The sequence below is a fragment of the Taudactylus pleione genome, unplaced genomic scaffold (assembly GCF_031769625.1).
Source record: "Taudactylus pleione unplaced genomic scaffold, aTauple2 ptg000064l, whole genome shotgun sequence".
Lineage (NCBI taxonomy): Eukaryota > Metazoa > Chordata > Amphibia > Anura > Myobatrachidae > Taudactylus > Taudactylus pleione.
Window position 1 is genome coordinate 16,308,105 of NW_028284466.1, and position 26,514 is coordinate 16,334,618.

At 41.0% G+C, this 26,514-nt stretch overlaps 1 protein-coding gene across 2 annotated transcripts; it reads left to right on the plus strand.

The window, feature by feature from the left end:
• Positions 1-26,514, plus strand: SLITRK2 (SLIT and NTRK like family member 2). Of its 2 annotated transcripts, none has more exons than XR_015876908.1 (2): positions 1-317; positions 26,428-26,514. XR_015876908.1 is itself a non-coding variant. In XM_088465861.1 (2 exons), exon 2 carries the CDS (start codon positions 566-568, stop codon positions 3,107-3,109), a length of 2,544 nt encoding a protein of 847 aa, XP_088321987.1. In that variant the 5' UTR covers positions 1-317; positions 523-565; the 3' UTR covers positions 3,110-3,812. The 2 variants fall into 2 exon arrangements, 1 of the variants encoding a protein (XP_088321987.1); XM_088465861.1 differs by lacking the exon at positions 26,428-26,514 and adding an exon at positions 523-3,812.

Sequence of the window (26,514 nt, forward strand, 5' to 3'; positions counted from 1 at the left end):
TAGACAGGCACAACGTGTTTGCGATGCTCCCCCAGCAACAAATTTCCAGGGCGTGACGTCATCCCCTCTAGGTCCGACCAAGGGAGCCTGCAGAGCAGAATCCTCTTTAGAAACCCTACTCAGAGGAAGCATAGGAGGGACGGCAGCCACGGCAGCAACTACTCCCAGTCAACGCCGACTCACATTGAGATAACTTCTACCCACATCTCCCCAGAGATCATATATGGGGACAAATGAGATGAGCTGGAACAGTATGCTTTAATACGCAAACCTGCATAGGACCTGCAAGAGAGAAAAGCCTCATGCTTTCCTGATGTGTAAGTACACAGTTAATATTTCTGTATGGTTTCTCAGATTATGCAGTGAATCACTAGATATACTGTATCTTTGGGAACAGGGGCTTGGGAGCTTGCAATTAATTGTATAGGTAACAGGATATTTTAAGCATTATTTGTACAATTTGAAATCTGAATATTGCAAATGTGTTATATATATTATTTTTTTTTCTGTTGTATTTTGAAGGTTTTTACATAGGCACCAGATCTTGGATCTGTGGAATATAAAGATGCTGAACAGCATTTTGTTGCTGAGTGTTATATCAGTGACTGCGATCTTAAAGACAGAGAGTCGTAAAACTGCCAAAGATATATGCAAGATCCGCTGCCTGTGCGAGGAAAAGGAGAATGTGCTAAATATCAATTGTGAAAATAAAGGGTTCACTAGCGTCAGTTTGCTGCTGCCTCCCCAGTCCAGGATTTATCAGCTTTTCCTTAATGGCAACTTACTAAGCAGGCTGTACCCAAATGAGTTTGTCAATTACTCCAATGCAGTGACTTTACATTTGGGCAACAACGAGCTGCAAGAGATCAAGACTGGAGCTTTTAATGGGCTAAAGACATTGAAAAGATTGCATTTAAATAATAACAAATTAGAAGTGTTAAGGGAGGAAACTTTCCAGGGCCTCGAGAGTCTTGAATATCTGCAAGCAGATTACAATTTCATCAGTGTTATTGAAGCTGGCGCTTTCAGCAAACTGAATAAATTAAAAGTCTTGATTCTTAATGACAATCTTCTGTTGTCTCTCCCCAACAACGTCTTTCGCTTTGTGCTTTTAACTCATTTGGATCTGAGAGGCAATAGACTGAAAATGCTGCCCTTTGCTGGTGTCCTTGAACACATTGGAGGGATCATGGAGATTCAGCTGGAGGAGAATCCTTGGAATTGTACATGTGATTTGATTCCACTTAAAGCGTGGTTAGATACCATCACAGTGTTTGTGGGGGAGATTGTGTGTGAAACCCCCTTCAGACTGCATGGAAAAGATGTCACTCAGCTCACCAGGCAAGACTTGTGTCCCAGGAAAAGTGCTAGTGACACAAACCAGAGATCTGTACATCCAGCATTTCCAGACACTCGTATTCAGCGATTGCCTCCAACATTTAACCCTGCAATAAATCCAACTAGAGCCCCAAAGGCCAGCAAGCCTCCCAAAACCAGGAACAGACCCACTCCTCGAGTAACAGTGTCCAAAGACAGGCAAATTTTTGGGCCTATAATGGTGTATCAGACCAAGTCTCCAGTTCCTATAAGCTGTCCCGAAAGTTGTGTCTGTACTTCCCAGACCTCTGACAGTGGCTTAAATGTAAATTGCCAAGAGAGAAAAATTTGCAACATTTCTGATCTTCAACCTAAACCCAGCAGTCCAAGGAAGCTGTATCTAACAGGTAACTATTTACAAATTGTTTATAAAACTGATCTCCTTGAATTTAGCTCACTGGATTTGTTACATTTAGGAAATAATAGAATTGCAATTATACAGGAAGGTGCCTTTTCAAACCTCACAAGCTTACGCAGACTTTACCTTAATGGCAACTACCTTGAGATGCTATATCCGTCCATGTTTGAGGGCTTATACAGTTTGCAATACCTCTATTTAGAGTACAACGTAATTAAGGACATTTTCCCACACACATTCGATGCGCTTAGCAACCTTCAGCTCTTGTTTCTAAACAACAATTTACTGAGATCATTACCAGATAATGTATTTGGAGGCACTGCCCTTACTAGGCTCAACTTAAGGAACAATCATTTCTCCTATCTGCCTGTAAAAGGGATTCTTGATCAGCTCACAGCCTTCATACAAATAGATCTCCAGGAAAACCCATGGGATTGCACATGTGATATTTTAGGTCTGAAAAATTGGATAGAGCAATCAAGTTCCACCGTGGTGGTTCAGGAAGTAACATGTGAATCTCCACTAAAACATGCTGGAGAGCATTTGAGGATTTTGTCTAAGGATGTAATTTGCCCAGAGGGTTCACATTTTGCTGATGCCACAGTGTTATCTTTCAATCACAAACCCAACACACCACATCCTTCTATTGCATCACCAAGTCCTTATCCAGAACTTCACACTGAGGTCCCTCTTTCAGTGCTTATTTTGGGATTACTGGTAGTATTCATTTTGTCTGTGTGCTTTGGGGCAGGGCTCTTTGTCTTTGTGCTGAAAAGACGAAAAGGGGTACAGAGTGTTCCAAGCAGCAGTGCGAACAATTTAGATCTCAGCTCTTTTCAACTGCAGTATGGGTCATATAATGCCAGTTCCAATGATAAAACTGAGGCTCATGTGTATAACTACATTCCTCCACCTGTTGGCCAAATGTGCCAGAACCCAATCTACATGCAGAAAGAAGGAGATCCTGTTGCCTACTACAGAAACCTACAAGAGTTTAGTTACAGTAAACTGGACCACAAAAAGGAGGATCCATCAGCATATACAATAAGCACAACTGAACTGCTGAATAAGTCCCCAACCACAGCAGAGCCAGAACTTCTTTACCAGAACATTGCAGAAAGGGTAAAGGAACTGCCCAGCGGAGGAGTAGTTCATTATAACTTTTGTACCTTGCCCAAAAGGCAGCTTATGCCTGCTTATGAAACAAGGCGTCAGAACCAGGACAGGATAAATAAAACTGTTTTATATGGCACTCCCAGAAAATACTTTGCAGAACAATCTAAACAGGAGCACCTTCTCCTTCAAGGAAAAATGCAATCAGAGCCAGATTACCTTGAGGTTTTGGAAAAGCAAACAGCAATAAGTCAGCTGTAGGAAACCTTTCTCAAAACATTGCTTCAAGCTTTTTGTTTATATGGAATGTCAGAAGCAATTGTGCATACACTGTATGCCTTTTTTAAGCTACACAGGTACAGATACATTGTGCTTCTATTGACTTTTGGGGCAATGTATCTTTTGTTTTCTCTTTTCTTTAAATTATTTCTATATTCTACTTCTAGACTCCCCTATAATGAATGTTTGCTTTTTTATTACTATTGTTTTTCTTTTCCTTTTTACATTTGAGTGGTATTTGGTCTAATGTTCTAAACAATACGTAGAAGATCTCCAAAGATCTAAGTAAACTGAACTTTTTTTAATGTAAATACCATTTTACTGTTACAAATCAATTACCAACTGCTGCCACTGGGCGTCACTTTTTTTGAGTTAAAGTGCCTTTGCACTTTAAATAACCTAAATGTTGCTTTTAGCTTTTATACCATGGATATATTTTGATGTGCAGTATTTCAGAAATATAAATATATATTATATATCTCCTTAAGTAAAAGAGATTCCTTTTTGTATTTCACATTGCATTGGTGCAAAATGCCCTTGATTGATTTTGACTTTACAGCAGAAGTCATTAAAATGTTTGTTTAAACTGTAAATCTACAGCATTTCTCTCCTGCAAGATGTACATTTCAAGCAAAGATATCGAGAAAAGTAGAAATAATCATAATTTAGTCATAATGAGATTCTTCCTCCAGAGGAAATTATATATATATATATATATATATATATATATATATATATATATATATATATTGCCATTGCTTAGTTTTTTCCATCTCTAATAATAATAATGCTTATTGTTTTAAAACTATTTTCCTAATTAAAAAAAAAAGTTCAACAACAGATCATATTTTTGTGTATCACTGCTCAGATGGATTTTCTTTTTGTAGCTAATTGAAACTTCAAAGTTAAGGCTTTCTGTTATTAAGCTATGTGGAATAGTTGCAATGGAATGCCCTCAATAGTGATATAGAGATACTATAGCATTACAGGCAGAACATGTATATTTATACAAATTATTGCACAATATAATGATCAAAGTGCAATATCTACATACTAAATAGTGAGTAAACATTTATTATGCAGGCATAATTGTGTGAATTAAACAAACAGTCATTATTTAAAACAAAAACAGTTTTGTTTTTGTCTATTGTAAATCCTTATGCAACTGGGATGGTGATCTGCATATAAATTAGGCCAAGCTTTTCAAATCTTTACTAAAGCAATTGATGGGGTCTGAAAGAAGTGCACTGTTTCCTTTTCATAAATAGGTTACTGCACATAATAATCCGTTATTATCATGCAGAGATTGAAGTGGGGACTGTTTTTAAGCATTTCTATATATTGTAACATATTATAAGTAACTTGAGGATGTGTATTCAGCAATGTTTAATTACCATCCTAATCTAATCAAAATAAACTTTAAAGACCAGTATAAGATAGATCTTTATTTTAATCATGAGAGATTCTGCTGAAAAATGCATTTCTGCTTCCCGATCTGTGGGTGAGATTCAGTAACAAATATAAACATATTAGGTAAGCAAAAACTGAACGAGAGAGGATTTATAATATAAAGCAGTTTCTGTGATTTATTAATTCCCAATGTAGCATTTGGCAATGGAGTGTTGGACAGGCTTACCACATTTTCAGATAATATGTTGGTTACTTAAAATGGTTTAAATATTTATTGGATAACTGAATTGTTAGGTGCAATTAAAATGTCTAAATTTAAGCATTTGCTTTATTTAAAGACAAATTAAACTAAGCATCAGGGCGTGTTAGAAATTATTGTTGTCACATTTATACACTACATTTTGTATCTATTTTTTTATGGAAGCATTGCTTGTAACAGTTCTCCCAGTTTACAATGTGGATACTATGTGATGAACTGATTTTTAATTTTAGTAAATTGAATAACATGCAATATGCAAATACTGCTCCTATAAGAGAGTTATACGTCTTCTTGATACTTTATTGGGCAGCATTAAGTTGGCCTGGGTTTTGCAAAATTCATTGGTAGCACTTGGCTTAATGTACTATCTGTTGTAAGCTATTACTCCAGGTCACACACTTAGGAGTGTATTTATCAATCGGCAATTTTACAAACTGCTTCTTTTCTGTGATTTTGCCAAAACTGGCAAATACATCAGATAATCAGTGGATTGTAAAATAGTCAATTGATAAATAAACCTCTTACTCTTTCATAGCTCACACGATCAATATTTCAAGATCATCTAATTGATAGGGCCTTTATGCTTCAATAATAATAAAAAAGCATCTTCATTATAGTAATTTGGGTTTATTGTACAAATACCTATTACAGTAATCCAACAATGATTGAGAAATATCGGATACTTAAAGTCACTCATCTCTATATGCACAGCTTGCAGGGCAATGGGTTTGGTGGTCTGTAGAGCCACATTTCCACTGTAATGTGCTATATTTAATAACTTTGTTGAGAAAAGCCTTGCTATATGAAAAGGAAAAATTGTAAGTCACTGGCTGCCCAGGGCTACAACACATATATGCTGATTGAAAAATGTTTTTAAATAAATTTCTTTGCTTGATAAAGTCTTTGTTTTACATTAAGACATCTAAAAACAGAAATGTAATAAAAAAATCCATTCTGCAGAGTTGCGCTGATCAGAATATTCTCCATGGTCTTCAGTAACTATTCTCTTCCAAGAGTATTATGCTTTAAGGAAGCTATTTCCTAGCCATTTTCTATTATATTAGAATAGAGGAATGATATAATTTATAATGCAAAACAAATCTTGGATAAATAGCAATACATGAGACCTGTAGTTTACATTCTGGATAATTTTTCATTGCAGTCAATATTTTTTGCCTAACTACAGTATTCAACTGCCTGAAATAGTAACTTCCTCATGCTTCAAATGCTAGGAACAGGGGCTCTCACCAAAATATGTAAACATTAAATAGGTCAGTCCTGGGTTGGAAACCTCACAATAGTACTTATATCATTGTCCTCGCCTATAACGCCCATTACTCTATATTGATCCTAAAAAGGACCCCACTGTTTGCTAACATGCATGCAAACAGTGGTATAACTACCATGGGTGCTATGGTGTCCAAGCTGCCTCTGTGGCCCACCACTTCCACTGCACCCAGTCATGCACAAAAAGTGAGCCATCCAGTTTGGGCCACAGAGGAGAGCTCGGGTGGCAGCGGTGTTGATTTGATGCCACCCCACCAGCTGATTACAGCTGGCACACCTGCAGGCAGACATGGAGAGACAGCACCATCCGTTGCAAAGCAATTAAAGCTCATGGACTGGCAGCCAATCAGCAGTGGTAGCTCCTGATTGGCTGATGGTCTACGAGCTTCAAGTGGTTCGTGACCGGCGCCAGATTCAAATTGCGCTAGCGCTGTCTGTCCATGTCTGCTGCTGGTGTGCCAGCTGTAATTAGCTGGTGAGCCAGCACCAAATCTACACCTGATTGCTGCTAATGGCACCCAGGGGGAAGCGAGAGGCTGCTCGAGGGACACGGGGAGGTGATTTGCTGGGGGGGTATAATCTGTAAGGGGCATTACTGTGTGGCATAATGTGAAAGAGGCCCTACTATTGTGTGCAATAATGTGTTGTATGGGGCAGTACTGCTATGTGGCATAATATCTAAAGTGCATTACTGTGTGGTATAATGTGGAAGGGCATTACTGTGTAGTGTAATGGACATTACTTTGTTGCATAATGTATATGGGACACTGCTACTGTGTGGCATAAAGTGTCCAAGAGGGAACTACAGTGTGGCATAACCTCAATAGGCTCTATGTGGCATAACATGAAAAGGGGGTCCTTTAAAGATCTTGCTATGTGGCCACCAAAGTTCTAGTTACCCCCCTGCATGCAAACACAGAGGGCTGACTAATATATATGGTCACTTCAAAAAGGACTAACTCTGAATTTAATATGAACTTGCATGAGTTATAAAGTTTGACACTTGCTCAGACTGAGGTTAAAAGGATACTTTTGTAGCTTTTACACAGGTTTTTGTCAGACTGACAATTTCCACTTGAGCCAGCCCCGGAACCTGTGTAATTTAAGTGTCCCCATTTTTAGGGATTGTGTGACAGTGTGTGGCCCTTACAAGGTTCAAACCTAGGCAAAAACTTAATCCTGGTCAAACTACACCACTGTGCCAAATTTGGTGATGGAGCTAGGTCCAAAACTCTGGCCATACATAAATGACAAACAGACAAGACAAGCACACATTCTTGCTTATTATATAGATGAAAAAATATTACCTTCAATTAATATATATGTTCTAAATATCCCATAATTTCAAAAACATAAAAGTTAGAGAAATGCGTAGCATTACAAATCACAATTCCATGCCATTAGAATTAATATTTTCTTAATTAATAATAAGTCTAAAAACAGTGATGGTCAAACAATTAAATGTGTATGAATCAGATTCACTGATATTATAGTTTATATAGGGCCTGAATCAGAGTTGTACATTATGCCAATGTTTTTCGTAGTTCAGCGATTATTGGCCATCTGTGCATACATCTAAGTCGTAAAGTGCATGTGTCAAGGTATATTACAGTAGATACTGTATGTGTATATGTTTGTTTGGGATAGGGAAATTGGATTGGAAGATTGAGGAAGATTGAGCATTCTTTTTACAATGGTGCATACAATGTTGGGACGGGATGCGGTCAGGATACCGGCGGACAGGATAGCCGGTATCCCGACACTCACATCCCGACATGGGACTAAAGATAGGCGTCAAAATCCCGATGCCTATCATTAGCCACATTACTAAATCCTGGCACCCGGCATACCGAACGAAGGTAAGCCAGGTGTCTTAGCGTGCAGCCGTGAAGGAGGGTAGCGTTAGGGACCCCTGGGGGACTTTAACAGAAAGAAAGAAAGGAATCTAGCAAAATAATCCAACCAGAATCAAAATTCTAAACCCACATTGCTCTTTTCCACAACCTTAAAAAAAAAATACTTGTTTGGTATTGATTCCAAAGACACTGGACCTGATTCAGCAAGGATTGCAATTGCAAAGCTGCATGCAGGCAGCTTTGCAATTGTGATCCTTGTTATAATGCAAATGCAGCAGGAGGTGTATGACACCCCCTGCTGCATTTGCAATCCCAGCACTGCAACGAAGGTCGCAGGCTGGGATAATCATCGGTGGTTGATGGTGCCAATCAGCCGGCCAGCTGAGTTACCCTCAGCTTACTCAGCTGGCCGGCCGCCCGGCACCATCCATCATCGCGACCATCGGTGGTCGATGGTTGTGATAGTGGATGGTGCTGGGCGGACGTCCAGCTGAGTAACCCTCAGCTTACTCAGGCTGGCCAGCTTGCGAACCTGAGTAAGCTGTGTACATCCACACAGTCCCTGGACTGGCCACTCCAGAAAATGGGGAGGACACGCCCCATTTTCAGGAACGCCCGCTGACCCCGCACTGCCCCTTAAATGCCTCTGCTTGTCAAACAGGCAGGGGCATTCAAGGGCTTGAGTGTGTCTTAGCAAGACCCATTCTGCACACTCGCGGAATGGGTCCTGCGCACACACAGATTCCCGATAATCGTGAATCTGCGTTCAGTGGTGCACTTGTGTGCACTGCTGAATCAGGCCCACTATCTTTAGTACACTTTTTTGTACATATTTTTGTGATTCAAACACATTCTAGTTAAAGAAAAGTATAATTTAGTTATAGAAGGGCAATAAAAATAATAAAACTGCTTAGCATATAATAACAATTTTAGAGAGAAGTTCTTGAAAAGAAAGAACTAATTAAGCGCATTTGAAAACATAAAACCTAATTACAAACAATCTCTGATGGGGAAAAAAGAGGGAGCAAAGACAGAGGTCTAAAAAAAGTTTACAATTTAAGATATTCTTTCCATTTTTTTGCTTACTGTACATTACAGCAGTTTATTAATAATAATAATAATAATAATAATAATAATAATAATAATAATAATAATAATAATAACATAAGGAAGCTATCGTTTAAAATAACAATAATTTTGGATTTTTTTCAATGTTTCATTAAACTGAAGGTCATCAATTGCTTTTAGTCAATTATTCATATACATATGATATTTCTTCTTTGTGCAAACAGAGGGCCCCATTTAAAAACAGATCTTAATACCAGCTGCATTTTTTGTTTAGTATCACTGTGATACAAACGAAAATGCCACTATTATTTATCAATACCTACCCCACTGGCGAGGTCCAACGAAGTCCTCCTCGTCGGGGAGTTCCTTCGCTCAGCTGCTGGCAGCCTTACACTGCCTACGACCGGTTGCTGTGTAATGCACATGCTCAATGGTCCATCTGCGCAAGTGCATGACACGGGGACCCGGCAGTGCCTGCAAGGCTTAGCTGAAGCTGGAAAGGCAGCGCCGGGTCCTCATTGGCATTAATGGGGACCGCATCACTCTCACCATCTAAAGTTGGTGAGAATGATGCTGTGACAAACAGCTGTAATCCTAGATACAGAACGGATGACATAACCCCTTTAACAAGCGGTAAAAGGGTAATGCTTAATTATTAAATAGGGCCGAGAGTGCTTTGGATTTCTTAGTTATTATTTGTGCAATTGGAGTGCCTTGCATTTCTTAATTATTTGTGCATGACAGAGTGCCTGGCATTTCTAGTTTATTCGTGCATGTTGGAGTGCACTGGACCTTTGACATGATTTGTTCTAAGAGCACACAGCACACAAATATACTTGTCCTAGTGGCATATCTTTAATGGGTGCAGCGTTGTGGTGCACGCGGGCCCCTGGTTCCATGGGGACCAACATGTTATTTAATACTTACCTCTCCAGAGTCCCGTGTCTGCAGTGACAGTGCTGCACAAATCACCAAAAAAAGTAGCAACAGCCATTATCACAGCGATTGCCCATGCCCAGTGGGAAAATGGCCGCTGCGACATTTTTCAGAAGAGCTGTGCATGCGGAGTAAATTCTGGCATCGTGCCAAATCTACTCCGCATATCTCCGGTTATAGAGGAGGGGACCCGGATGGAGATTGCACACAAGCCCCCTCCTCTCTTAATGCACCCCTGATTTTGTCTCTAGCAGGGCCAGATTAACAATGGGGCGGATGGAGTTACAGCTCCAGGCCTCCACATAAAAACAGGCCCATTGTCATGACAACATGATGTTGACTGGCCATCTGCTCTCCACACAGTCGGCCATAAATCATAAGTAGTAAAATTGTATTTCTATTTACCTCACAAAATTAAGCATTTTTTTTCATTTACATATTTAGGGAGTCATTGGACTGAGAGTATAGGGGGTGTACACACCCACATGGCACTGGCTGCACCCACACAGCACTGGTCACACCTCCTCTCTTTTGATTATAGGCCCTTGGCAATTTTCAGCTCCAGGCCCATGTAGCCCTCAATCCGGCCCTGGTCTCTTGTGAGTGCTAAAACCAGAGTACGCGTGTGTGTGTGTGTGTGTGTGTGTGTGTGTGTGTGTGTGTGTGCGCGCGCGTGTGTTGTACGTACATACCATTTTCTCTAGAATTTACATGAGTAATTAACAGTTCCAATTAAATTAGGCTAAGTTTAGATTACTGTTTCTGTGTACAATAAAGCAATAATTTTAGCAATTTATACTGAAATGTGAAGAGAAGGCTTGTTCTTCACACACAACATTAATTTATTCATCTTTCACTCCATTTCAGAAGCTGGACCAATCCTTGTCAGAAACTGACCACACACACCTACATTAAAATGGTCTAACGATTTATTTGGTTTCATTCAGGCCGCTCTGCAACATCTCAGCCAAGGCCATAATTAGGGCTGTGTGAGTGGTGCCACTGCCCTGCGTGCAAGGCTGAGGGGACTGTACTGTTGCTGCCCTGTTTGCACTGCATAAGGTTTGCAGGATGCCTGCAGAGCACCTTTTAGCCTAGAGATCTGCCAGGGAGCTGCTGGCATTTCCTTAGGAATTGTCTGACTCTCAGTTTGGTGGTCCCAGTCTCCTCTTGATGCCACATGTGTGGGTTGGCTGGGCCAGCCCTGGGTGCAATATTGTCCTGTTACTGCGCTGATCACAATATTGGGCATGTGGTCAATCACTGCAGCACATATTACCCATGATATACCTTATAATGATTTTAGAAATTGATGGGAACATTATCAGGCATTATGGCATACTGTATATTTTCAGATGATTACATTTATCGATTTGCTTGTACAGTGTGCTCTTAAAGGCTGCAATAAAGCAGGAAGGGATCCAGCCTCCTCTTCAAACTGTTGAATTTAAATGGATTACAAAGAATGTATGCTGTTTGCTCAGTTTTTCTGTCTTGTCATGCGCTCCAAGGGGTATATTTATTATTATTTATTAACTTGGTCCTGATAATTAAAATGTCTTATTGCGGCAATCAGAAATTAAGAATTGCTCAAATTATGTGATCACGTATGTGATCACCTTACAATTGGGTTTGGGATATGGGGGCAGTGACCGCATCCGGGTGTCACCCGCTGAAGGGATGCCGGGCGTCGTGAGCGGACAGCCGTGGGGGAGGAGGGTTAGGTTTAGGGCACCCGGGGGGGACTTAGGGTTAGGCACCCCCCCCGGGAGGGTTAGGGTTATGCTAGGGGAAGGGGGGGTTAGGGTTAGGCACCCCTGGGGGGAGGTTAGGGTTAGGCACCCCCCCAGGGGACTTTGGTTTAGGCAGCGGGGAAGGGGGGATTAGGGTTTGGCACTTGGGGGGGAGGTTAGGGTTAGACACCCCTAAAGAGGGTTAGGGTGTTAGGTTAGGTTAGTTTATACTTACTTTAGGGATTTCCAGCGCTGTCGGGCTTCCGCTGCCGGGCTCTGCTGATCTGTCGGGCTGCCGCTTGCTGCTGGAAGCAGCTCGCAGGTCTGAAGGGCATTTTATTTTTTCTTTGTGACCGGCCTCTTGGCCGCTCGCTAAGCTGTGGGTGACCACCCATAGCTTTAGCGAGCGTCCAGGTGATGATCGCGACTATCGGGGCTTGCAACGAGACCCTTGTGGTAGGGTCTCGTCTACCGCAAGCCCCAGTGAGCTTGACACATGCTAATTTTTTGATGATCAGGATAAGGAAGATGCTATTCTGTATATACACATTTTTATTTGTATACAGTATGTTCATTACATACACATAGGGAAGATTCACATTCTTTATTTTAAAAATAAAACTTTTTCCAGTAGTAAAACATTTAGGACTAAGCAGTGGGTTTTCAAAGATAACGATTGTCAGTGGTTTTGTCTGTGTGATTTAAATCGGCAATAATATTAAATGTAATACATGGCCATTTTAAATACTGCTGGCAAAACCACCGACAATGCATGACTCTGAAGACCTTCCCCATAATAAATTTAGCCCCTAGTCAGATGAAAATATTTATCAATTTGCAATAGTATCATAATGACAAAAGAATTGTATTCTTTACACTGATGTTGCAAAATATGTATACCTTCCAAACACGTAAAAGTGATATTTCCGGGCACTTTAACTTTTTCCTTTGTGTCTATGCATCTAGTTTCTGCTCAGGTACAGAATTGGCTGTCACTGGCTTGGCAGCCACATTCAGCAGCTGCTGTTTTTTGGTAAGGACAAAACTCATGTGCAGAGGGAAAGACTGACTGGCCAAAGGTTTAGTGAAGACACTTGGCTAATTGTAACCTGTATGTGTGAAAAAGTATTTACTTAGTGCCAAAAGAGGAAGCGATATCACATAATTACTATACATAGGAGGAACAATATGTTTCTAACAGTTTAATGTCAATTTAAATGAACCTTGTTAACATTGAAAAGGGGAAACTAAAGCTGTCTAAAAGTTTTTTCAGCTTTGACCATATGTATGTTTAATTTCTTTCTGGTTGTTGATTAGTCTTCGATTTGGTCCAGATTAGTAACTTCTGTGTACAATAGTTAATATTTAATAGTCAGTGCAAAGTGAAAAATATCAAAATGCACAACATGCTTGTAAACATATACAGTACAAAAACTGTCACATTTGTAGGAATCATTCACTAATGCTTGTTTTTCATTGACAGACAAATGTACACATGCTGGGGGGATGTACTAAGCTCTGGAAAGTAATAAGGTACCAGCCACTCAGCTCCTGACTGTCATAACACAGGCTGTGTTTGAAAAATGACAGGAGCTGATTGGTTTATGCACAAAAAGAAGAAATACAGGTGCTCAACTCAACAAAATAACTGATTATATATAAATAAATAAATTTTTGCAGTGAATAGAGGTTTTTGGCATAATCTTGGCCAAGGTTATGGGCCTACCCACCACATCCGGGTAACCTCTGTCGGGTAGGTCCCTAACATACTAGGGTTCAAATCCAGAGCGCAGGACACCTCTAAACTGGCCCAGCTAAGCCGCCCCAGGACACCGCCATAGTAAGAAAAGTGCAGTGTAAAAGATAGTTAAGTGCAGCCACAGCTGCATATAAAGTATGAAAATAAAAAAGTGAAGTACATGTAGAATAAACAACCAGTGAAGGGTTAAAATGAACAAATTAATAAAGGAGTTGATTGGTTTTCAGTTTATCACTCTCCAATTTATCACTTTCCAGAGGTTAGTACAATCTGCCCCCTGTAAAGATAGTTGGGTATATTTACTGCCTGTGGAATTAAAAGGACAATAAAATCAAATTAAAGACCAGAAGTGTTTTGCGTTTAATATTATAGCCTTTCTAAATCCTGTGGCAGAACCTACTACAAGTGGCAGCTTTGAAAAACCACTGCTTAGTAATTATATCCTATAGTCTTAGCATAAATGTTTCCTATTTGGTTGTAATTTAATAAATGTCTCCTTTTAGAATCAGAAAGCTTTGTGCAGGATTTGTAAGATTTGTACATTTACAAACAATATATTTTTGTATATGGCTGTAATCAGGGTAGCTGAAAACAGATACGGGCCCAGGTACTGAGGGGGCGGGGTCAAAGCTAGGGAGAGAGGCGTGCCTATGCCCCCTCAAAACATGGTAAAATATTTTTCCCCGGGCAGCCACACAGTGGGACAATTGTCACCCTTAGCAGTCCTGCAGAGGGGGACAAGGTCCCTCTTAGCAGCTGATCTGGGCCCCTCCAACAATCCTAGTGCCAGGTAATTAGTACCCGCACCCCACCCCCCTTCCTCAATGTGTAAAGAATAGTAAGTAATATATGTAAAATGTATTTAGGTATTTTTGTAGTAACTACAATCAGGTGTGTCCTCATATACAGTGGCTGAAGTTGCAGCAAATAGCCTCACTCTGCGTGCCTGGCTCCATGTGACTTGGCTGTGCCTAGCATACTATTCGCTTAACATGTGCATCTTATTCACACTGCTAAAACAGACAGGGGCAAACACAGGATTTCCATAGGGGGTTTCCAAATGATTGATTTTAAAGCAAGTGTGGCCAGTCCATGAATAGGGTATAAATAGCACTTAACTAGCTATAATATTCATCATATGAAGTATAGTGTATATAATAATTCTGACATATACAGAACCAGCGATCGCAGTAAGCGATTATAGGAGGCAGTAGGGCTATCCTGTCTCAGCTCAATTCTTTTAATTTCAGATGTGGGCTCCATTCCAGAGCATTTAATAAAGTTTGGGAGTCTGGGGCATAGGCAAACGCAGGGGGGGTTTATGTCTGCCTGGAAACCCCCCTCCCCAGCCCACACCATGACCACAATAGATATAGTAATATAATAGATTGTTACTAGTGCTGCATGTTCTTCACAGTATCACAAATGAAATCATTATCACCACCTTCTTTTAACATGTATCAGTCAGTAATAAATAACATGTGCACCAACTAGGAGATCTGGAAAACATTCACTATTAGGGATATACTGCTATAGAGCCCAATATGTACATATATGTCCAGGGCAGTGCTAGGTTCTTCTGCTGCTCCCCCAGACTCCCAGACTTGCTCCAATGTCTTGGAATGGTGACACATCTAAAATAAAAACATTCAGCTCAGACAGGATGGACCTACTGCCGCATCTAATGGCTTACTGTGATCGCTGTTCCTGTATATGCTGGAATTATGACACACAATACACTATGTATGACACATATTAAAGCTGGTTAAGTGCTAATTCTGCCCTCTTCATGGACTGGCCACACTCGCTCTATAATCAGGCATTTGGAAACCCCCCTCTAGAAATCCTGCATTTGCCACTGTGGGGGAGCAGTAGAGGAACCTAGCACAGCACTTGACATATATGTACAGATTGGTTTCCTTATGCACTCGATAGTGTATTATGATATAGTGTTAATAATAATCCTATAGATGTTTTATATCAGTGCCCCATACCCAAACACTGCAAGTTTTCCAGATCTCCTAGTTGGTGCAAGTGTATTCATTACTGACTCACACATTTTAAGAGATCAACGGGTGGTGCTAATTAATTTTTGACTTTGAAGGGATCTTAAAAACAGGCAACTTTAGTATTATATGCTAATGCGATTTATATTGTGGTCATCATGATGTTGGCTGGGGAGGGGCGTTTCCAGGCAACCAGAAATCCTCCCTATGTTTGCCTATGCTAGGAGAGTCAAAACTACATTGCTACTGTACACTGACCACTGGGACTTGCAGTGCTTTCACACATATGTGAGACTGAGTCTCAAATCTGCATTTAGAGGTCTCGGATACAAGCAGCTGAAGCTATTCCTCCCACTACATTCCATTATGATTCATCTGCGAGTAAGTACTTGTGTTATATCAATTCCTGTGAGAGAAAAGTCAAAGCCTAGCATCTCTGGTTCACTGTGAGCAACTTTGTCGGCAGCTGTGGTGCAACTAGGATGCAAAATTTAAAAAAAGATTTGACGTGCTACTCGTGTGGGAGCATCTCGGTTTTGCCAGGTGTCTCCCGCAATATGGCGCAAAGACGTTAGGTATCAGAGAGGACACATCTGTATTCCGCAGTGCTTATCCTCAGAAAATGTTTTAGTCATCATCTATTCACATCAGTACCTGGCCAAGAAAGCTTACAAGCTATGCAATATAAAATGTCAAAATTGCACAAATCTTGATAGTTGTTCATGGGTTGCACCATTGCCTTGTATCAAGCTTCCCTATAGATTATGGATGCCTAGAGATTTACTCATACATGCTAAATAGGATCTTTGCCAAATTGTTCTTCAGTCATACCATCTAAAGCAGATCATAATTTGATCAGGAAAATATAATAATAATTTGGCTATAAATCAGGGCCATAACTAGGTATTTTAAGGCCCCATAGCAAAAGCTTGTAAGGGCCCCCAGGTACCACCCAATGGTGAAAAATTTATATAACACACATAACTTTAACAAGGAAGATGGGGCCTCTCAGCTCTTGGCCTATAGCAGCTGCATCCTTTGTACCTATGGTAGTTACGCCTATGTTATAAATATAATATCAATATAAATTTTAATTTGACAGATAAAAAATGCAATGTGCATGTCAGCTAACATTCTTACAATGGAAAGAAATTATATCATATGATCTATGAAATAATGTTGTTTGTCCAAATATTTATGCCATCTATGATGTTCAATTGTTTGTTGAGAACTCTACATCAGACTTAGCATTATGTGGCTCTCCAGGTACTATTAAAATTCAACAATGTGCATTCTCTGCCTGAAGGATTTATTGGAACAGTGAAAAAGATATATTTTATATATATAGTTTTGTAGCTTTCACAGACTACAAATATTTCAAACATTATGCTGATGTGATGTATTCTGCAAGTAATACATGAAAAATACACTTATGTTTCATTATTGTTTTTATTTTTTATTATATAAATGGTACAAAAAAATTAAAAATATATATATTGTTTGGGTCAGTTCTAATCATGGCCATAGCTGCTAATGCTGACTATTACTATTGCAATAATAATAATAATAATAATAATAATAATAATAATAATAATAATAATAATAATAATAATATGCTATTAATATGCTATTAATATAGGCTCTCATGTCATGGCATATCTTGCACTCCTTTGCCATGAATTCCTTTTTAATCTACCCAAACAGAATTTACATTCTTTTGTAAAGGCATGTTTTTTTTTTTTTTGTATTACTAAAACGATATATATTTTTTTTAATTAAATGTAAATATTGTAGATAAGGATAAACAAAAACCCTGATAAACCCTTTTTTCCCCTCTGTAGCAGCACCTATTTTAAATTGCATAAAAATAAGCAAATTACCAAAAAATTGAACCGTTGAGTACATAGGCACTTAAAGGGCCTGATTCTGAGTTGGATACAGCAGCGATATTGGATGCAGTGGACCGATGTGCGTACATCACAGTTTTGTATGTACAAACTTACAGTACAGATTCTTACACATGGCATCAGAAATGTAATAGGCATTCCAAGACAGTGACTGGGAGATAACTGGGTGAGTAAAGAGAATCCCGGAGATGATGTGTCTTATGGGAGTGTTGCGGGCATCTCGATGAAAGCGGTTACATACAAAGACTCTAAACCGCCTACATAGGAGGCCATACTCTGAATAAGAAACTGTACATGCCATAGGGCATTTCCAAGTTTTGATGTACTGTACAGATGCTGACAGTGGGCGTCTTAGGTCTTGTGCATTTGGACGCAGGGCTGTACACCAGTTTAGGGCTTTGTAGTAGCATTAGCATAAAGTCACAGACCCAACTGTGGCAGAAAACACAGCCATGAACCTCTTCTGTGTCCTGGACAGGTTATTCAGCATTCAAATATTAGTAAATAGAGTGTCACATTACTAAAGATACAAGGTGAGGGGTATTTTGGAATAGTTGTCATAATTAAGAGATCAACATATTTTTTTCTAGTTTATATCCCCATAACAGACAGATGATATGAGATATAAATGTATCTAGTCCCAAGGTGCGCTGTCTTGGAGTTATCCTGGACTCATCCCTCTCCTTCAAACCACATATCCAGAACCTTTCACAGTCCTGTCGTTTCCATCTCAAAAATATTTCTAAGATCAGACCCTATCTCACCCAGGATGCTACTAAAACCCTCATACACTCACTGGTCATCTCCAGATTGGACTATTGTAACCTCCTCCTATCTGGCCTCCCCAAATCCCATCTCTCTCCTCTCCAGTCTGTCCTCAATGCTGCTGCACGGCTTATCTTCCTCTCCAAACATTCTGTATCTGCCTCCCCTCTCCTACAAGCCCTACACTGGCTCCCCTTCCCTTTCAGAGTCCAATTTAAGGTTCTCACGCTCGCTCACAAAGCCCTCACCCAATCTTCTCCCATATACATCTCTGATCTCATCTCCCTTCACGCTCCTCTCCGCCCTCTTTGCTCAACTAATGCACGCCGCCTTTCATGCCAGCTGATTACTTCCTCCCACTCCCGCCTCCAAGATTTTGCCCGCACTGCTCCCCACCTCTGGAACTCTCTCCCACTCCGCATCAGACTCTCCACCTGTTTGCAATCCTTCAAACGGGCTCTCAAGACCCACTACTTCATCAAAGCCTTCCAGCTATCATTCTAACTCCTTGCTACATGCTCATTCGACCCCATCTACCCCATCTGTGTCAACCCAGTTTGTCTTCCCCCACCTTTTTAGAATGTAAGCTCTCACGAGCAGGGCCATCTACCCTCTTGTGCTTCTCCTTACTATAGTATCATTTACTTCTTACTCACCACTAGGGCACCTAACACTTGGTTGCTTATGCTCTGTTGCTTATCTGGGTGATATGGTCACTAATGTAGCAATATATATTATCCATGTCCTGTATTGTATTGTTCTGTAAGTCACTTGTATACAATTTGTTTTTGTACTTTGTAAGGCGCTGCGGAACACTTGTGGCGCCATATAAATAAATGCTAATAATAATAATAATAATAATAATTTGCACAGCGAGGGTTTCTTTGCAAGTGCCTGCTAAAACCATCAGCAAGACATTCTATTTAAAGCACCAGCATTGTTCTATTATTCCAGGTAAGGCATTCTCCTACTGTATATGTATGTGCTAATCTGCCTCTCCGTTTCCTTCATTATCATTCCATATGTCTGTAGCCCTTTCTGCTTGCCACAAGTAGCAACTGCCTCTGCAGACTCATTTGCATTACCAGTTACATACATAGGTCTAGCCAGTGCTTAAAGTGGTCCTAGAGAAGTGGTGAAACTCAAACCCCCCTGTCCTCGGCACCCCCCTGCAGATTATAAATATATAACTTTGCACCCTTCCTCCCTTTTTCAATACTGGGACAGCGTGTGCCATAGAAAGGGATGTGGTATCAACACAAAGGTGCTTGGTCACAAAATAGTATCCCCATTTCAAATGATGCCGCACAGTAGCACAATCTTATTCACATTACACCGCACATCGGCCTGATTCAGACCCGCTCGCAAGTGCTATGCGCTCGTGAGCGGGTCGATGTTAGGCCACTGCGCATGCCGGAGCCAGCCCTGATTCAGAGCGAGCGCTCTTTCAGAGCGTCCGGCTCTGAATCAGGGCCATAGTGCCCCGATACACATTACTCCACATAGTAGTGTCCCTTATTGATGTTACTACACAAAATAATGCCCCTTTTACACAACACCTACATTAGTGCCCCTTACACACATAATGCCCACAGTAGTAGTGCCCCTAATACACATAATGCCCACAGTAGTAGTGCCCCTTATGCAATGCCTCCAGTAATTGTGCCCCTTATGCAGTGCCTTCAGTAGTGGTGCCCCTTATGCAGTGCCCCCAGTGGTGATGCCCCTTATGCAGTGCCCCCAGTGGTAGTGCCCCTTATGCAGAGCCTACAGTAGTGGTGCCCCTTATGCAGAGCCCACAGTAGTGGTGCCCCTTATGCATTGCCCCCAGTAGTAGTGCCCTCAGTGGTTTATCCCCCATTAGTAGTGCCCCCGGTAGCAATGCCCCCATTAGTACTCTAGTGTCCCCAGTAGTAGTGCCCCTTACACAATGCTTACCTTAAGCCCCACTCCTGTGTCTGCTGCCATCCAACTGTTTCTCAGAACTAAGGGAGAGATGTCAACCACTGCAGGAGCTGGAAGGCAGAGCTCAGGAGTGAGGGTCAGCCTACAGCTGCTGCTGTAGGGTAGGAGCTGGGCGCCCGCTGGTAACAGAATCTCAATGGGTGCTCAGCAAATGGAGTAGGCAACTCCGTTCCCCTCCAAGCACTATCTGGCTGATCTCTGCAAGTGCAGAAATCAGTTGTAACAGGGGTTACTGATCATCAGACCTCACAGACACACACTCCACTATGCTCCGCATGTGGGGGAGGAGGGTGTATACCCATAGGAGTGGGGGTAACCCCCAGTGGAGACGGGTGCAGCACTCCCCTCTCAATAAATCAAGCAGAGACCAAAGGATCAATAGAACGTTTCAGTACTTTTAGTACTATCTTCAACCATATATGGTTGAAGATAGCACTAAAAGTACTGAAACGTTCTATTCATCCTTTGGTCTCTGCTTGATTTATTGAGAGGGGAGTGCTGCACCTTCATGCTTCAATATATATATATATATATATATATATATATATATAATATATACAAAGGGATCCTTCTGGCATGGGTATATACCCAGCACACAACAAAGGAAGGCGGCACTCCAATAGATGATACAAATCAACGTGTATTAATAATCCAACGACATATCAACATCCATGGATGTTGATATGTCGTTGGATTATTAATACACATTGATTTGTATCATCTATTGGAGTGCCGCCTTCCTTTGTTGTGTGCTGGGTATATACCCATGCCAGAAGGATCCCTTTGTATATTTCTTTAGGAGGGCACCCATAATGTTTCTCTTATTGTCCTGAGTGCCGGGCTCATTCCTGCATATATATAATATATATATATATGTATATACATATATATATATATATATATATATATATATATATATATGGTATGTATTCAGGCCGCCGGCTTCCCGACTGTGAAATCCCAGCATGGGACTAATGATAGGCGTCTAAATACCGACGCCTATCATCAGCTCCACGCCGAAATCCCGACACCCGGCATACCGAATGTAGGTAAGTCAGGCATCGGGAGCTGTTAGCCGTAGGGGGGGGTTATGTTAAGGGTTCCTGGAGGGACCGCCCCCGGGAGGGTTAGGATTGGGCTAGGGGAAGAGGGAGTTAGGGTCAGGCACCCCCTCAGGAGGGTTAGGTTTAGGGAGCGGGGGTCAGGTTTCGGCACCCCTGTGGGGAAGTTAGGCACTGGGGGGGTGGTTAGGGTTAGGCACCCTTAAGGGAAGGTTAGGGGTGGGTGGTTAGGGTTAGGATACTTACCAGGCACCATCGGGATCTTTATCTGCCGGACTTCCGGCATCGGTATTTCATCCGCCGGGCTTAGGTCCGGCGGTATGTCCTACCAATTCCATATATAATTATAGAATTTTTTTTTTACACTTCTGAGATTGCTCAACCCACATGCTCTTAGCTATCTTGTCTTTGAAAATAAGAAAAATAATTAGATCATGATTTAAAAAAATTAAAAGGGAGCATTCAAATAAAAGTTGATCTTCAGTGTGTCTGCATATTTAATAACCGGGTTGTCAATCAAACTCTTATCCATGATTGGCTAAGCAGCGTAAAAGAATCCTTCTGATTGCCCATCTTGTTCTTAAATTAGCAATCTCATTAGATATTAAGACATTTCATTTCTAAATGGTCTTTTCCATCTATAGGAGTTTTTTTAAAATGAACCATATGGACTAATTTGAAAAAAAATAAAGACAATCTTAGGTAAGTGCTTATTATGGATAAAATATTTGATTTCAATTTGATCAATAATAACAGCAATATTATAAATGTTATGAGGGGCAAAAATCATCAATTATTTCTATAAAGGGGGCATAATTTATTATTTAAAGGGGGGATATTTTTAACCTAAGGTAGAACTATTTATTACTATAATGGAGCAAAATGTATTTATTTAGATAAAGGGGGCATTCATTTAATTTAGGATACCAATAGTTGCTGTTCTCACTTGTTGCACTACAAGTAATCATATACACTGTGGTAAAAGTACCACTATGTAAAAGCAGTGATGGGCTACCAGTCCATGCTGACATTTGTAGTGCCACAAGTACTTGCAATATATTTGATAATTATTAAGTTAGGTATCCAGAGGGGGCCCCAGTGCTCCACATTAGGTCAGTCATCTCTAGGTGCAGAGGCCAGATAGTTGTTCTGTCCCATCCCACAAGACTGAAGGCCTGATGCTGAGCGCTCGCAAGCGGGTCGATGGTGCCCTAGTGCGCATGTGCACGACGGAGACTGCTCCGTCGTGCGCATGCGCGAGACCCGGCTAGCGATGGGGAAGCCGTCGCTCCGGGTCTCGCACCAATGGGGGCGTGCTGTCGATGTTGATTGACAGCACGCCCCCTTTGGTGGGCGTGCCGGGGGTGTGGCTGCCAGACGGAGGCATTCCCATGGGAACGCCTACTGTCTGGGTCCGGCCACACTGACATCACTAGTGATGTCAGTGGTAGTGATTTTGGCCAAAATCACTCCAAGGCTTGCGGTCACCGAGACCCTACCGCAGGGTCTCATTGCAAGCCCGATGGTCGCGATGGTCTTGACCATTGCGACCATCTTTTTGGCTGCTCGCATATGCTGTGGGTGGTCACCCACAGCTATGCGAGCGGCCAGGAGGCCGCTCCAAGTTTAGGTAGGAGGGCCCTGATTCAGAGCAAGTGCTCTGGTCAGAGCGTCCGGCTCTGAATCAGGCCCTGAGCTCAGTGCTGAGCATCACTGGGTGCTTACACATTGTAAGGGCTAAAAACTATAGTGTTACTTCCGGTTTTATCATGCGATTTGCCTAAACAGCATGTTGTTTATACTGAAACACATGCAGTTTAGAGGTAGGCAAACCACACTGGGTGCATTTTGAGTTTTGAGACACCAAACCAGATCCAATGTGTGGTGGTTTGCAAGCCAGACATAGGGCGGTATTCAATTAGTTTCGCACCCACTGAAAAGTTTAGCCTGCCCGACTTTTCACCAACATTGCTTGTTTTGCATGCAGAAACTTATCATGTGCGTCCCCACTATTCGCCGTATTCAATTACAAACCACGCGAAAATGACAAGCGGCAAATTCAGAACAGGCGGAAAGTGTTGTCAGAATTGGGGAAATTAGCCTGAACCCTCCAAAAAGATGCACTAACATTGGGGAACAATGTAGATGTGTCCGAGTAGCCCTAATAAAGCTGTTTGGGGTACTTAAGTTGTTTCAATAGCTTCTTATTTAGTGTCTTTGCACAAGAGGTGAAGAATGGCATTAAGCAGTATTTTTGTGTAAAAATAAGAAGTCCTGTCAAAATTTGGGGTACTTGAAATTGGGTGCTAACATATTTTTATGTCTCTAAAGTGAACTTTTAAAAAAAAAGTGAAAAACCACCCTAATACATGCACCTACAATCCCCAAAACACTTGGCCCCTTCTTGCAGCACCACAAGAAGTCTATTTCGCTAGCTTTTATGCTTGTCCCCCCACTTTGTACTTTTTTGCCCCCAAAATGAAAGTACTTTTTTGGGATGTTCTTATGTTTTTTCCAGGGATTTTTTTGACACAGTTGTCCTTTGGGGGGCTCTTTCAAGGGTTCTGAGTGGTTTCCCCACGTTTGCACCCCAAAATAAAAATGTTGTTCTTCTTTTCTCCTGCTATTCTTTGGCGAATCTTTTTCGCCTATTACATTGCATTGACTTTCTGCGTAGGCGAAAAATGTCTGGAATTGAATTTGGTAATAAGTTCTGACCACGCGAAAAGCCCCGATCCGCGATACTTTTCAGCTGAAAACGGCTTTTTGCTTCTAATTGAATATGGCCCATAATATCCCTGCTTAGTAAATTTCCCTCAGAGTCTCTTTAATGTTGTTTTTATTTTGGCAAACAATGTGAAATTTACATAAGGGTGTCTCTGTAACTAGTTTTTCGAAAACTGTCAGAAAATATTATTTTAGTCTTAACATTCTATGTTTGCAAGATAGGCCTGAGTTGGGCAGAGTTGGATTTAAATTGGGCATATATGTCCATGCATTGCATTCACAGTAAAAACAGTGTTTATTAAAGCGAGGGTACCCCTGAGTCTGTGGGTGCCGGGATGGTGGAGATAGAGCACTTCTGATGCTCTCGTCCCTATTTCCTAGCTTACTGTATAAAAACATCTGCAGCATTTTGCCTGGAAGAAGCAGGACTTAACCACTGACCTGGCGTGGTCACATGGGTTGTGACTACAGCCAGCTGTCCTTCAACACTGCCATGTACCCTGCCTTTTAAAGAGGAGTTCTATTCTTTACATTTGCAGAACGGATCTCCTCTGACTCCCCGGACCATAAGGCAGTGATACAGTGCATGCACTGGGGACATAAGTATAAGGAGGGGAACTTTGTTTCCCCCCCAGCACTATTTGGCTGATCAATGCAAGTTCAGTGATCATCTGCAGTAGAGGGGACTTATCATCAATCCCCGATGACACATTCTCCACTGCGCTCTGTATATACTTGCTAACATTCTGGCTGCTGATGAGCATGTAATTGTGTCATCCTGTGCAATGTTGAGATTGCTGGCATTGTGAAGCAGGGAGCAGGGCCACGATGATACAACTCATCGCCCCTCCCCCCCACTGCATGGTGTGTATGTGGGGGTGTGGAAGGTCCAGGGGTAATGCGGGTGGGTGGTGGCTGACCGGGAGACTTTTCTGGAAGCCTCCCGGACGATCTGTGAGAGGCAAGTGTGGCTCTGCATATGTGGAGAGTGGAGTAATAAACAATAAGGGAGAAGGGTAATACCCCCAGGGTGGATCTGCTATCAGTGGGGGTTGTGGATAAGTAAAATAAAGTAATTTGACACTGTGGGCAGGGGTAAAATAATAATAATAAAATTACACTGGGGAGGAGGAGGAGGCGGAGTATGAGGGAAGTGTACAAAAAACAAGAGCTTTTTACACAGGGGGTTGAGTGCCTCTTTTACTACTTAGGGGATGTAGGGGGGTACTATTAATAGGATCTACGACCACGGGGGAGGGGGCTATTGCCAATGGGGGATGGAATGTAATTTTTCATTTGGGTCCTTTGGACACTAAAGGGTGCGAGATGCCCCCTAGGCATATTTTTTCAATGAAATATTTAAATATATTTTAAAAATAATTTGTACATTTTATTAAATAAAACAGAACAACAATTTCTGACCTGTTTTGGGGGGAAAAAAATTTGTCTGTTACGTTGTTAATTTTTTCATTGTCCCAGTTGTACAGTCATCAAACACAGGCCCTCCCTTCTCCGTGCAACAGCAACTATAAGGGGAGGACATTTAGGTAGCTTTCCTCTCCATTTGAATCTGTGTAGTGCAAGGATGAGTAGCACTTTCTTAGAAGCAAGGTGTTCATTAAAATATAGTGCTTCTGATCATATTATATGGACCAATTGTACATTGAGCATGAACTGTTGTTAGACTAGACAGTTTTATATTTCTATTTACATTAAATTGTGCATTGAAGGTGGCACCTTTCCTTAACCTTTGCGGAACCAGTCTGAGGTACTTGTAGTCCATTCAAAATCAGCATTATTAGTTTGAAAACTAGTACTGAAAACTATACCTAAGCCAAAACAATCAACAATGTTAATTGCAAACATTTAATATAGACTTTTCATGCAGTAGTAAGTCTATCCTTTTTTTCAACAATCAACAGCTGCAAATTCCTTCGCAATCATGTAATTCTATCATTTAGATTCACTTTCTGAGCATTGGTTACACAACCTTACCAGAAAATGTGGCTTATCCTACCACTTGCTTCTGTGATATGTAATGTTGAGTGATTGTAATATATTTAAAGTGACTGTTAGCCAAGAACACTGCAACACTTGATAATAATGGAAAGATAAGCAATAGGAGGTATAATTTCTGGATGGTCTTTATGGAAGTCAGGACAGAAATAGAATGTGATACCCATTTGCTCTGCAAACTTTCTTCTAGTTGTTAGAGTTGTTTTGTACAAACTGCACAATTGAGCTATTGACACACAACTTGTTGATCCCAGTTTGTCCATAACCATGTTGTGGTGTGGCTCTGAGTGGACAGGGATAATATGGTGCCATCGAGCATGCCGCCACAAAAGTTTAAGGTTACTATTAGTCAATTGTGTTTTATCTGTATATTCTCACCCACCTGTAGCACCATAGAGTAGATGTACAAAAGTGCAGAATTAAGATGCTGAATTACAGTCTTCATTAATTATTCTATCACTGGCATAGTCACTGTGAAATTATTATTTAAATATTTATTTTCCACGTTACTAAGACTTTGTGATTTTATTATTTATTCTTTATAGTGGACTTGTTACCTGCACACAATGGACCTCATTTATGAAGTGGACCCAAAGAGCACCAGAAAATATGTATGTTTTACATCAACTGCA